Source organism: Pelophylax lessonae (assembly GCF_965119305.1).
Source record: "Pelophylax lessonae genome assembly, chromosome: 8".
In the NCBI taxonomy this organism is placed as follows: domain Eukaryota; kingdom Metazoa; phylum Chordata; class Amphibia; order Anura; family Ranidae; genus Pelophylax; species Pelophylax lessonae.
In genome coordinates this window covers 293,815,176-293,830,504 of record NC_138775.1, presented here as the reverse complement: position 1 = coordinate 293,830,504, position 15,329 = coordinate 293,815,176, and the positions used below count along the sequence as shown (strand labels likewise).

The following is a 15,329-nucleotide window of genomic DNA, read 5'->3' as shown; positions in this document are numbered from 1 at the left end:
GTGATCAAATACCACCAAAAGGAAGCTCTGTTTGTGGGGAAAAAAGGACGTAAATTTCATTTGGCTACGGCGTTGCATGACTGCACAATTGTCAGTTAAAGTCGCGCAGTGCCAAGTTGCAAAAAGTGGCCTGGACGTTAAGCAGGAAAATCCTCCGGTGGTAAAGTGGTTAAAGTAACGCAGTGCCAAATCGCAAAAAATGGCCTGGTCATTAAGGGAGCAAAACCTTCCGGTCCAGGAATGGTTAAACATGTGCAAAAAATGCAAAAACAGCTCCGGCTGTGAAAGGGTTAAAAGAGAAGTTCAGCTTCGGGAACATGTTACATGCCCCCCCCCCCCCCCGGTAAGATTTGTTAGTTAAAAAAACAAAAAAACTGGCTCCTAATTTTTATTTTTAGCTGGCTCCTAGATTCAAAGCAAATTTGTCAAGCCCTGCTGCAAGTTATGTCCCTTGTGCTGATTTCTGTATTTTTTATTTTGGCTGCACTTAGCCTTTAATAAAATATTTGCTCAGGTTACATAAATATTTAGAACCTGTCGGAGGATTATATCTGCTGAAAGATCTCCAAGGCACAGACGGCTGCCACTGCAAATACTTCTTCCTCAGCTGTAAAATGTTCTTCCTCTAAAATGCAAAAAAAGGATTGAACGTCACGTATCAAACGTCTATTTCGAATGTCCACACTGTAAAGCGTTGCACAAACTGTTGGCGCTATATAAATCCTGTATAATAATAATAATGTTCCAAAAATCCCAATGCAGTGCCCATATCCCGCCACAAGATGGCAGTGTGGCCGTCCATATAAAGGGCGATTTATAGGTCGGAGATATAGTGATGTGATCAGAAGTGATTTATGTGAACGCATTAAAGGGAGATAATGTAACAAGTCTATTCTTTATGCATGGCAGTGCCGGGGATAAGTACATATCTGCGCAGAAATCACTGCGGGCGGTAAATCAGAGCAGAATCCCACACATGGGTAACAATCCAAATCCACAGAAATTACATTTTACTGCCACTTATTTCTATGGAAGGCTTAGTGACAATTCCATCATTTCCTCTCTCAGGAACAAATTTAATGGGAATTATTAGAGAAGATCTGCTCTTGATGAAATCCCCAGTTTCAGATACAGGTGAGTCTGAGGAGGGGGGGGCCGAATTCTGGTCCTTTCCAGGGGTCTCCAGGGGATGGATGTCACCGGTATAGCCTGTGGATCTGTTCTTGGCCAGCTTGGAGTGTTGGGTAGCTTCATCCTGTTTGGGCTTTGGCTCCATTTACACCATCGGAGAGTGCGTGGGGTTCTTCACATGCCGTAGAACGGTTGCTATGAATGGAAAAAGGATCTAAAAATGGAGGAAGGGTGCATGATTGATAGCTCCGCCCTCTCCATTCATAGATCCTGCTTCATTCATACAAGCTGTAGTATGGGTTTTATGAATGGAGGAGCTGGATGGAAAGGGCGGACATTGCGAAATTGCACCACACCAAAATGTTCCATTCATAGAAGCCATACAACAGTTGCTATGAATGAAAAGGGATCTAAAAATGGAGGAAGGGTGCATGATTGATAGCTCCACCCTCTCTCCATTCATAGATCCTGCTTCATTCATACAAGCTGTAGTATGGGTTTTATGAATGGAGGAGTTGGGCAGAAAGGGAAGGCACTGAGAAATTGCACCACACCAAAATGTTCCATTCATAGAAGCCGTACTACAACTTTTATGAATGAAAAAGGATCTAAAAATGGAGGAAGGGCGCATGATGGATAGCTCCCCCCTCTCCATTCATAGATCCCGCTGTGTTCATACAAGCTGTAGTATGGCTTTTATGAATGGAGGAGCTGGATGGAAAGGGCGAGCACTGAGAAATTCCGCAGCACCAAAATGTTCCATTCATAGAAGCCGTACAACAGCTGCTATGAATGAAAAAGGATCTAAAAATTGAGGAAGGGTGCATGATTGATAGCTCCGCCCTCTCCATTCATAGATTCTAATTCATTCATACAAGCTTTAGAATGGCTTTTATGAATGGAGGAGTTGGGTGGAAAGGGCGGGCATTGAGAAATTGCGACGCACCAAAATGCTTCATTCATAGAAAAGGTACTACTATAGCTGCTATGAATGAAAAAGGATCCAAAACTGGAGGAAGGGTGGATGATTGATAGCTCCGCCCTGTTCTATTCATATATTCTGCTTCATTTATACAAGCTGTAGTATGGGTTTTATGAATGGAGGAGCTGGATGGAAAAGGACGGGCATTGAGAAATTCCACCGCACCAAAATGTTCCATTCATAGAAGCCGTACAACAGCTGCTATGAATGAAAAAGGATCTAAAAATGGAGGAAGGGTGCATGATTGATGGCTCCGCCCTCTCCATTCATAGACTCCGCTTCGTTCATACAAGCTGTAGTATGGCTTTTATGAATGGAGGAGTTGGGCAGGAAGGGCGGGCACTGAGAAATTGCGATGCACCAAAATGTTCCATTCATAGAAAAGGTATTATATAGCTGTAGGTACCACCACCATCCTACTACTGCATGATAACAATACACAATTAATATTCAACAAGATTCCAGGGTCCAGTGCTTACAATCCAATTCCCCCAAGAACCAGAGTCACACACTCCACCAATCAGAGACGAGCTATAGGTACACTCCACCAATCGAATGAGCTATAGGTACACTCCATGAATCAGAGACTAGCTATAGGTACATCCCACCAATCAGAGACTAGCTATAGGTACATCCCACCAATCAGAGACTAGCTACAGGTACATCCCACCAATCAGAGACTAGCTATAGGTACATCCCACCAATCAGAGACTAGCTATAGGTACATCCCACCAATCAGAGACTAGCTACAGGTACATCCCACCAATCAGAGACTAGCTATAGGTACATCCCACCAATCAGAGACTAGCTATAGGTACATCCCACCAATCAGAGACTAGCTACAGGTACATCCCACCAATCAGAGACTAGCTATAGGTACATCCCACCAATCAGAGACTAGCTATAGGTACATCCCACCAATCAGAGACTAGCTATAGGTACATCCCACCAATCAGAGACTAGCTACAGGTACATCCCACCAATCAGAGACTAGCTATAGGTACATCCCACCAATCAGAGACTAGCTATAGGTACATCCCATGAATCAGAGACTAGCTATAGTTACATCCCACCAATTAGAGGCGAGCTATATGTACACTCCACCAATCAGACGAGCTATAGGTACATCCCAGCAATCGATCGAGCTAAAGGTACACTCCATGAATCAGAGACGAGCTATAAGTACACTCCACTAATCAGAGACGAGCTATAGGGACACTCCACCAATCAGAGACGAGCTATAAGTACACTCTACCAATCAGGGATGAGCTATAAGTACACTCTACCAATCAGGGATGAGCTATAGGGACACTCCACCAATCAGAGACAAGCTATAGTGACACTCCACCAATCAGAGACGAGCTATAAGTACACTCCACCAATCAGGGATGAGCTATAAGGACACTCCACCAATCAGAGATGAGCTATAAGTACACTCCACCAATCAGAGATGAGCTATAAGTACACTCCACCAATCAGGGATGAGCTGTAGGTTCACTCCACCAACCAGAGACAAGCTATAGGGACACAGCAACAAATGATTTCTTCTTCTGTCATCCACAATAATCTGAACTTTGCCGGAGTCTTCTATGTCCAGTCCTAGAATCTTCCCTCCCCCAACCCATCACACACAGATATCACTTCTTTCTAAAATATATACCTGATCACACACACATATATATACACACATATATATACACACATATATATACACACACACATATATATATATACACACACACATATATATATATATATACACACACATATATATATATACACACATATATATATATACACACATATATATATATACTGTATGTATGAAAAATAAAACTATAAAAAGGAAAAAATAAATCTCTTCATTACTGAGAATACATTTACTCTTCTGACACAGAAGAAAGTAATAATCAGCCATTATCATTATATTACAGAGATTATTATAGGAACTTCTATATATTCACAGATCACCAATCACAATCCTTGTCTTATATTATACATTCTTATCAATTTATATTAAAGTTTTCCAGGTGATGACATAGAAGCACAGCGATTATATAAACCACGAAGGCTCCGATTACCAATATCTGCCTGATACCATAGATATGTTTCCTGTACCATACTTTATACTTCTCATCCCGTGTTCCTGAGGAAGCGGCCAATCACAGCGCCACAAATTGCATTAATTAGGTTTTTGATTCTTCAGGAAGACCGGCACCCCTCCCCCCTCTCCTCTCTACATCGGGGTGCAGTTAGGATCTCAGACCCTGGGTTCTCGGAGTTACAGTATTTCATAAAAGTAAGTACACCCCTCATATTTTTGTAAATATTTTATTCTATCTTTTCATGTGACAACACTGAAGAAATGACACTTTGTTCCATTACCCCAGGATACATTCCTCTTCCTCCCAGAAAAAAATCTGCCCCCTGCTTAAATTCCCCCTCCCAGCACAAGTCTATGCCATCTCCATCCCCCAAATCTCCCCCAGCACAAATTCCCCACCCAAAAAAAAAAAAAAATCCCCCTCCCCCAGCACAAATCCTCCACCCCTCAAACAACCCCTCCCGAGTACACATTCTATCCCTCCCTTCTACAAATCTCCCTCCTAGCACAAATATCCCTCTCCCCCCCCAAAAAAAAAATAAAATAATTCTCCTCCTAGCACACCCTATGCCTTCTCCATCCCCCAAATCCCCCCCTGCACAAATTCCCCACCCAAAGAAAATCACCCCTCCTAGCACAAATCCCCTCCAAGTACACATTCTCTCCCTCCCTTCTCCAAATCTCCCTCGTAACACTAATATCCCCCCCCCCTTCCTAGCACAAACACACCCCAATCATCCCTACCAGCCCAACCCCTCCCCCCCCAAAAAAAAAATTATCCTCCTAGCACACCCTATGCCTCATCCATCCCCCAAATCCCCCCCTGCACAAATTCCCCGCCCAAAAAAAAAAAAAAATCACCCCTCCTAGCACAAATCCCCTCCAAGTACACATTCTCTCCCTTCTCCAAATCTGCCTACTAGCACTAATATCCCCCCCCCTTCCTAGCACAAACACCCCCCAATCATCCCTACCAGCCCAACTCCTCCCCCCCCCCAAAAAAAATAATATTAATTCTCCTCCTAGCACACCCTATGCCTTCTTCATCCCCCAAATCTCCCCCAGCCCAAATTCCCCACCCAAAAAAAAAAAAAAATCACCCCCCCCCCAGCACAAATCCTCCACCCCTCAAACAACCCCTTCGGAGTACTCATTCTCTCCCTCCCTTCTCCAAATCTCTCTCCTAGCACTAATATCCCCCCCACCCCCCCTCCTAGAACAAACACCCCCCAATCATCCCTACCAGTCCAACCCCCCCCCCCCCAAAAAATTCTCCTCCAAGCACGCCCTATGCCTCCTCCATCTCCCAAATCCCCCACCCAAAAAAAAAAAAAAAAAAATCACCCCTCCTAGCACAAATCCCCTCCAAGTACACATTCTCTCCCTCCCTTCTCCAAATCTCCCTCCTAGCACAAACAACCCCCAGTCAACCCTACCAGCTCAACCCCCCCCCCCAAAAAAAAATAATAATAATAATTCTCCTCCTAGCACACCCTATGCCTTCTCCATCCACCAAATCCCCCCCTGCACAAATTCCCCGCCCAAAGAAAATCACGCCTCCTAGCACAAATCCCCTCCGAGTACACATTCTCTCCCTCCCTTCTCCAAATCTCCCCCCTAGCACAAATATCCCCCCCCCCCCAAATCATCCCTACTAGCACAACACCGCCACCCCCCCAAAAAAAAAAAATAATAATTTTTACTCCTAGCACAAATCCCCTCCCTCCTCTACCATATCACCTCTTCTAGCACAAACCCCCCATATCAACCCTCCTAGCACAAATCCTCTTTCCCATCCCCCTCCCAACACAAATCCTTCCCAAATCATCACTCCCAGCACAAACACACAAATTTCCCCTCGTAGAACAATTCTTACCCCATGCTACCGGACAAATTTCTCCTCCCAATACAAATCCCCTGCCCCATCAATCTCCTCATGGTGCCCCTCCACCTCACATGATAACACAGTGCTCAGGGCAACACCTCTTTTGCCCACCCCCTTGTCCCGGCCCCAGTAAAATGCCTGTCATGGCACTATGTGTGACTCCGCCCTCACATTGGACCTGGTCCACCCCCGAGCCACTTCCATAAGGAGCTGGTTTTTCGTGAACCTCAAATACTACAGAAAACGTTCGATTCACAAAATCTGAAACCAGAAGGGTGAAGTCTGATCCTGACGCAGAGACACGGCCTGAAGTTGTGGCAGCAGCTCAATGACCAGAAAAGGTGGAGCAAAGGGGGGGGGGGAGGGGGTAAAAGAAGAGAGGACTTACGTGAATCTTCCCAGCGCAAGAGGTGGAGCTTCCAGGCGGAGTAGTAGAGAAAGCCGAGTACCAAGAAGAGGCAGAGAGCCAGCAGCAAGTTCCTCATGAACACCAAAACTCCCATCTTCATAGCATTCCCGCGCTCCTACATGACCTGCGGCAAAGAGAAATAACGATTGAGCGACACGAGACATCGCAGTTCAGAGAATACACAATGAGAACATCTGTACAGGGCCAGATCCCCACCCCACCCCCTCCCCCAGCCATGATCTGCCTGCATTGCATAGAGAATAGTGATCAACCGATATCGGTTTTTCGTTGCCGATATTTGGCCAATGCATATCAGTAACGGACTTAATTTTCGTACATTTAGAAAAAAAACTATTTTCACACTGTGGTGGAGAAATCTGGGGGTCATGACATCACTTCCGGACATCTGGGGGTCATGACATCACTCTTGGGTTTTTACATGGAGACCCTATCACAGCTGAATGCGGCTTTGATCGGGTTTTCGGCGGCCGTGCAGGCTGGTTGCCCGGGTCTCCCGGTGGGACGGGACGCGTAAGGCAGCGGGAGGGGGGGGGGGTTGAGACGTCCCCTCCCGCTCCTTGTAATGACAGCCGAGCTGCTTCTCAGCCGCATCAGTTGTCATTACAAGACAGCCGACCGTCAGCTATGGACGCCGGTACCGGGGTGATCCTCTAGCTGCAGGCATCACTCCGGTACAGCACTTTCCCGAAATATCGGTAACCTCCGGGGCCGATTCCGATACGGGCCTCGATATATCCGCTTTGTCGATGGTTGGTCGATCCCTAATAGAGAAGCACACAAGCCCAATAATGACATCACTGGTCTAAAATAAGCATCTAATAAAAATGGAAAGGATATTTTTTAAAATGTCATTATGATGTTGATAAGGGGGGAGGGGGACCAGGGAAGGTAAAAAAAATAAACAGAATACATTTTAGGTTTTCGTCCACAAGTTATATTTCATAATCTGCGGCTTTTATTAAAATGATCTCTGCTGATCCCGTCATGGAGGTCCTTGTTTGGGGCACTTCTTCTTTTAGGGTGACAACACTTTGTCTGTTGCGTTGTGGTATCTCGCTATTCGTATTTCTGATAAATTTCTTATACATTGCTAAATCAAAAGATAAAATAGCTGCTGGTGTGGGAATTGTTTTAGTTTACATTTTATATTTTATTGGTTAGGAGCGTGGGGAATTCATTTTTTTTTTTAAAAAAAATAGATACATTCTCCCTATTTAGTTGGTCTTCCATAAAGATGAATCATTTTATTCACCACCGTGAAAAGTTCTACATTTTGCATTCTTATAACCTGGAATTAAAATAGATTTCATTAGGGATGCACTGATCCGATATTCGGATCGGATATCAGCGCCGATATGGCCATTATAGCTGGATCTGGGGATCGGTAACATTGACCGATCCACTGGCCGATCCGGTTTTTGCTTAGTAACGGCTCAGCTGTCCCTTACTTGGTGCAGTATTAGTATGGGATGGGAGCCGCTACTTCCTGTATAGTCCCGGCTCACAGGCGGAGTGATATCAGATGCACTCCGCCTGTGAATGGAGGAGCCACACACATGAAGCAGCGGCTTTGCTCTGTACCGCAGCCGCTTGCTTTGTGTGTAGCTCCGGATCGGTTCCGGTATCGGCAATTTCACAACGCCAGATATCGGTATCGGGTCCAAAAAAGTCGGATGGGTGCATCCCTAGATTTAATATGATTTGGTGATCTGACCCCCCTTCCCAGTTACCAAGGGTAGTCCTCTTTTCACCTGACCAGCAGACCTAGCATTGTCCTGCTATGATTCACCACGCTGGGTCATGGAGGCCAAGGCTCATTGATGGAGGTGGGAGAGGGAAGGCTCATTGATGAAGGTGGGGAGGAGAAGGCTGAATGATTGAGGTGGGGGAGGGAAAGCTCATTGATGTAGGTGGGGGAGGGAAAGCTCATTGATGGAGGTGGGGAGAGAGGGCGCATTGATGGAGGTGGGGAGGGAAGGCTCATTGATGGAGATGAAGAGGGAAGGTTCATTGATGGAGCTGGAGGATAGAAGGCTGACTGATGGATATGGGGGAGAGAAGGCTCAGTGATGGAGGTGGGGGAGGGAAAGCTCATTGATGGAGGTGAGGAGGGAAAGCTTTGTGATGGAGGTGGGGAGAGAAGGCTCTTTGATGGAGGTGGGGAGGGAAGGCTCATTGATGGAGGTGGGGAGGGAAGGCTCATTAATGGAGGTGGGGGGGAGGGCTCATTGATAGAGGTGGGGGGGGGGAGGCTCATTAATGGAGGTGGAGAGAGAAGGCTTATTGATGGAGGTGGGGGGGAAGGAAGGCTCATTGATGGAGGTGGGGGGGGGAAAGGCCCAATAATGGAGATGGGAGGAAAGGCTCATTGATGGACATGCGGAGGAAAGGCTTATTGGTGGAGGTGGGGGAGAGAAGGCTCAATGATGGAGATGGGGAGGAAAGGCTTATTGATGGAGTTGGGGAGGGAAGGCTCATTGGTGGAGTTGGGGAGGGAAGGCTGGCCTGTGAATGCTGATCCAATAGAAGAGCTACTGGAGCTCAAATTGCTAAAAAAATTGGAACTGCTTTCAAAAGAGGAAGTTCTCCGCTAATGGAGATGGGGAGGAAAGGCTCATTGATGGAGGTGCGGAGGAAAGGCTTATTGGTGGAGGTGGGGGAGAGACGGCTCAATGATGGAGGTGGAGGTGGAGAGGAAGGCTCATTGATGGAGGTGGGGAGGGAAGGCACATTGGTTGAGGTGGGGAGGGAAGGCACATTGGTGGAGGTGGGGAGGGAAGGCACATTAGTGGAGGTGGGGAGGGAAAGCACATTGGTGGAGGTGGGGAGGGAATGCACATTAGTGGAGGTGGGGAGGGTAGGCTCATTGATGGAGGTGGGGAGGGAAGGCTCATTGATGGAGGTGGGGAAGGAAGTAGGGGGGAGGGAAGGCTCATTGATGTAGGTGGGGGGGGGGCTCATTGATAGAGGTGGGGGGAAAGGCTCATTAATGGAGGTGGAGAGAGGCTTATTGATGGAGGTGGGGGGGGGGGGAGGCAAGCTCAATGATGGAGGTAGGGGGAGGCTCATTGATGGAGGTGGGGGGGGGGGAGGCCCAATAATGGAGATGAGGAGGAAAGGCTCACTGATGGACATGCAGAGGAAAGGCTTATTGGTGGAGGTGGGGGAGAGAAGGCTCAATGATGGAGATAGGGAGGAAAGGCTCATTGATGGAGTTGGGGAGGAAAGGCTCATTGATGGAGTTGGGGAGGGAAGGCTGGCCTGTGTATGCCGATCCAATAGAAGAGCTACTTGAGCTCAAAATTGCTGAAAAATTAGGAACTGCATCCAAAAGAGGAAGTTCTCCGCTTTTTTGCCTCCTACAACCACCCCCCCACTTTGAACACTTTTTTTGTTATGAGCGGGTACCTGGTTTTGATGGGTACCCGCTCCCACTTCCATTTGGATTGCCCACGCTCCCTGTGCATTTCGCTCCACCCATGCGTCCAGGGTGTGGCCTAGAATGACCCTGGCTGGAACCACTTTTCAAACATTTCACATCATTTTTTGGAGTGCGGCAGTTTGGATTCCTCCTGCTTTGTGAGTGTGTATAGACCCGGGACGGGCTTTCCCCATTCCAGCGCAACTCCTCAGGTGCGAGTCACTGGGACTTTGGAATTGAGTGGCACCCGGAGCTTTTATGGTCACTCATGCAGTTTAAACCACGTGTGTAAATTTCAAAAACTGTGGACACCTGACCATAACACCTTAATAACACCTTAATGAGCTTGGTCCATCCCATTAAAAAACCATGAACAATAATATAGAGTAGCATCCTCATGATCAGGTGTCCACATACTCTTGGCTCCATATTATAAATGTAATGGTCACGTGTTCACATACTCTTGGCCCCATAGTATAGATTCAATCTTAAAATGTCCACATATTCTTGGCCCCCTAGTACAGATTAAATCTTAAGATGTCTACATACTCTTGGCCCCATAGTATAGATTCAATCTTAGGAGGTCTACATACTCTTGGTCCCATAGCATAGATTCAATCTTAAGATGTCCACAAATTCTTGGCCCCACAATGTAGATTTAGTCTTAGGATGTTCACATACTCTTGGCCCCAGAGAATAGATTCAATCTTAAGACGTCCACAAACTTTTGGCCCAATAGTCACATACTCTTGGTCCCATAGTGTATATATAATGGTCACATGTTCACATACTCTTGGCCCCATAGTAAAGATTCAACCTTAAGATGTCCATATATACCCTTGGACCCAATAGTGTACATTAAATCTTAAGATGTCCACATACTCTTTACTCCATATTGTAGATTTAATACTTTTGGTCACATGGTATACATTTAATGGTCAGGTGTCCACATAATTTAGTTGCATAGTATAGACTTAATGGTCAGGTGTCCTCATACTCTTGGCCCAATAGTATAGATTTAATGGTCAGATGTCCCCCATACTATGGATTTAATGGTCAGGTGTCCCCGTACTCTTGGTCCCATAGTATGGACTTATTGGTCAGGTGAACACATACTCTTGGCCTCATAATGTAGATCGAATGGTCAGGTGAACACGTACTCTTGAACCCATAGTATAAATGAAATGGTCAGGTGTCAACATAATTTGGTCACATAGTATAGACTTAATAGTGTGGATAGGAGGAAAGCCGCTCAGGTGAGGAAAAGTGCTCCGGTGCAGGTCAGATCCGTCATCCGGCAGTACAAAGATTCAAAGAAACAGTGACTGCACTCAGGAGAAGTTGAAGGATGAAGTATTTATTCCCCCGTGGGATATAATCCATACAATGCTTCACATAGACACAGGACAGGTTAACGCGTTTCACGATACTAGGATCGCTTAATCATTACCTGTACTCTTGGTCCCATAGTATGGATTTATTGGTCAGGTGAACACATACTCTTGGCCTCATACTGTAGATCGAATGGTCAGGTGAACACGTACTCTTGAACCCATAGTATAAATTAAATGGTCAGGTGTCAACATAATTTGGTCACATAGTATAGACTTAATGGTCATGTATCCCTATACTCTTGGCTCCATAGTATGGATTTAATTGTCAGGTATTCATATATTCTTGGCTCCATGGTATGGATTTAATGGTCAGGTATTTATATATTCTTGGCTCCATAGTATAAATTTAACCACTTTGCCGTCTGCTCACTAGAGCCATACTGCGGCAAAGTGGCTCTTGTAGGTCTGACGACATAGACCTACGTCGGCAGACACTCCCCCTTCTCGGCGGCGCGCGTGCGCCGCCGGAGGCTCGCTCCCGCTGTATTCAGTCACAACGTGAGTCGGGCCAGGGGAGGAGCAGCGGCGATCGCCGCTGCTCTTCCCCGATCGTCGGGGAATCGAGTGTGGAGATCTGCCTGCTTGTGTAAACAGAGCGGGCAGATCTCCTAAGTGACAGGCAGGGTCAGATTGCAGGGTTCAGCATAGCTGAACATCCGATCTGTCCCTGTGTCACTCAGTCACCTCCCCCCACACATGTCAGTAAGCACCAGGCATACATTAACCCCTCCCTCTCCAATAAAATTAACCCCTTCCCTGCCAGTGTCATTTTTACAGTAACCGTGCATATATATATATATATAGCACTGATTACTGCAGTAATGTCACTGGTACCCCCAAAAGTGTCAAAAATGTCAGTCAAGGGTCCGATCTGTCCGCCGCAATGTCGCAGTCTCGCAAAAAAAAAAAAAAAAAAAATCGCAGATCGCCGCCATTACTCGTTAAAAATGACAGAAATCTTTCCCTTAGTTAGTAAACGCAATAACTTTTCAAAATACGCTTATTGCGATTTTTTTTTACCAAAAATATGTAGCAGAAAACAAATTGGCCTAAAATGATAAAAAAAATTAGATTTTTACATTTTTTGGGGGGGAATTTCATATAAAAAAAATGTGAAAATATTATAATTTTTTCAAAATTGCCGCTCTTTTTTTGTTTATAGCGCAAAAAGTAAAAAGCGCAGAGGTGATCAAATACTACCAAAAGAAAGCTCTGTTTGTGAAAAAAAAAGGACGTCAATTTTGTTTGGGTACGGCGTTGCAGGACCGTGCAATTGTCAGTTAAAGTCGCACAGTGCCGTATCGCAAAAAGTGGCCCAGACGCAAGACAGCAAAATCCTCCGGGTGGTAAAGTGGTTAATGGTCAGGTATACATATATTCTTGGCTCTATAGTATGGATTTAATGGTCAGGTATATATATATATGTATATATATATATATGTATATATATATATATATATATATATATATATATATATATATTCTTGGCTCTATAGTATGGATTTAATGGTCAGGTATATATATATGTATATATATATATATGTGTATATATATATATATATATATATATATATATATATATATTCTTGGCTCCATAGTATGGATTTAATGGTGATGTATACATATATATATATATATATATATATATATATATATATATTCTTGGCTCCAAAGTATGGATTTAATGGTCAGGGTCCACATATACCTGGCCCCATAGTATAAATCTAATGCTCAGGTGTCCGCATACTCTTGGCCTAATATTATAAAGTAGATCTAATCCTAAAATGTCTACATACTCTCAGCCCCATAGTGTAGATTTATTGGTCAGGTGTCCACATATTCTTGGTCACGTTATGAGCCTGTGTATGTTATTTTGTTAGTAGGAAAGAAGATCATTTATGAGATTTTATTCTGGCAGGAAGTTGCGTTTAAATGCAATAATTAGGTTGTGTGGAAATTTCATACTAAAAACAGCAACGATTACACAAAGAGCGATGACACGGCGACTCTCCATCACCTGTAGAGGCACACGGATAGTTTATTAGATAAATGTCTTTATTAAATTTATATAAAGTAAAATGAAGAGGGAATTAGGGATTTGCAGGGCTATTAAAGATAAGAGTAAAGGAAATGAGAAGGACCCTTCAGCATCTTACTTTATAGGTTGTCATAACAAATCTAGTAATGGCTTGACATTTAAAGGAGCCTACCAATTGTGTATAAGCCCCCAAAGGGGTGATTTTGATTGCATCTTATTGTCAAATAAATCTACATGAGGATACATGCCATGAGCTGAATCTTATTCGTCTGAATGAGCTGGAAATGTCCTCAGTGTTGCCATTCTGCTCCCTGTCACTTTTTTTTTTTCTCTTCTTATTGTTTTAGGTTCCTGAAACTGAGATTTTTGGATCCAGGATAGGATGTACAAATCTCACCGATATCTGAAAAATTACCCAAAGTGGACTTATAAACATATACAGTATACAGTGCTGTGAAAAAGTATTTGCCCCCTTCCTGATTTTTTTATTCTTTTGCATATTTGTCGCACTTAAATGATTCAGACCATCAAACTAATTTTATTATTACACAAAGATGACCCGAGTAAATCCAAAATGCAGTTTTTAACCCCTTCAGCCCCGGAAAGTTTTACCCCCTTAATGATCAGGCCATTTTTGCAATATGACTCTGCGTTGCTTTAACTGACAATTGCGCTATCGTGCAACGCTGTACCCAAATAAAATTGAGCTTTCTTTTGGTGGTATTTTATCACCTGTGCCATTTTTATTTTTTGCGCTATAAATAAAAAATAGCTACAATTCTGAAAAAAAAAACTACCGTATATACTCGAGTATAAGCCGACTTTTTCAGCATGTTTTTTTATGCTGAAAAAGCTCACCTCGGCTTATACTCGAGTCACGTTCTCACTAACCTTTTGAAAATGGCGCCGCCCGGTGCCAACACGTCACCGAGCATGCGCCGTCTGCCCGGGAATAGCCGAACGTGTATGGGCTTTCCCAAGCATTAGCGGCGCATGCGCGGTGACATGGTGGCGCCATTTTAAATGTAAGGCCCCTCACCGACAGGTAAGTGAGACTCCTCCGCAGCCCCTGCATTTCCTCATGTAGTGCTGCAGGCATGACACAGAACATTCTCCTGTACCATGCCTGTACCATCTCTTGTGCCATGCCTGTACCATCTCCTGTGCCATCTCCTGTGGCATGCCTGTACCATCACCTGTGCCATGCCCGTACCATCACCTGTGCCATCTCCTGTGCCATGCCCGTACCATCACCTGTGCCATGCTAGAACCATCTCCTGTGCCATGCTAGAACCATCACCTGTGCCATGCCTGTACCATCTCCTGTACCATCTCCTGTGCCATCGTCTGTGCCATCTCCTGTACCATGCCCGCAGCCCCTGTTTTGTCTCCTGGTGGTCCAGTTGGGTCCAGTAGCTGCTGCATTTCCCACTCTAGGCTTATACTAGAGTCAAAAAGTTTTCCCACTTTTTTGTGGTAAAATTAGGTGCCTCGGCTTATATTCGGGTCGGCTTATACTCGAGTATATACAGTATATTTTTCACTTTCTGCTATAGAACATTCCCAAAAAAAAAATAATTAAAAATCAAAATTTTAAATTTTAGGCCAATTTGTTTTCTGCTACATATTTTTGGTAAAAAAAAATAAATAAAAATTGCAATAAGCCAATTTTGATTGGTTTGCGCAAAAGTTATCGTGTCTACTAACTACGGGAAAGACTTATGTCATTTTAATTTATTTTTTTTTTACTAGTACTATTACTTACATGATCACTTCTGCGGTTTTAAGTTTTTGCGCTATAAGCAAAAAAATAGAGACAATTTTGAATAAACAATGTTATTTACTTTCTGCTAGAAAACATTCCCAAAAAAAAATTAAAAAAATAATTTTTTTTTATCAGTTTAGGCCAATTGTATTCTGCTACATATTTTTGGTAAAAAAAAA

The 15,329-nt window shown here is 44.3% G+C and overlaps 1 protein-coding gene across 5 annotated transcripts in view; it reads right to left on the bottom strand.

The window, feature by feature from the left end:
- The window catches only part of ST3GAL3 (ST3 beta-galactoside alpha-2,3-sialyltransferase 3), a 742,392-nt gene that overhangs the window by 552,949 nt on the left and 174,114 nt on the right, over positions 1-15,329 (bottom strand). For all 5 annotated transcript variants that reach the window (XM_082265014.1, XM_082265013.1, XM_082265016.1 and 2 more), the window contains exon 2: positions 6,491-6,635. In XM_082265014.1, the coding sequence (XP_082121140.1) occupies positions 6,491-6,611 (121 nt within the window). In that variant the 5' untranslated portion in view covers positions 6,612-6,635. The remainder of the gene's footprint in view (positions 1-6,490; positions 6,636-15,329) is intronic.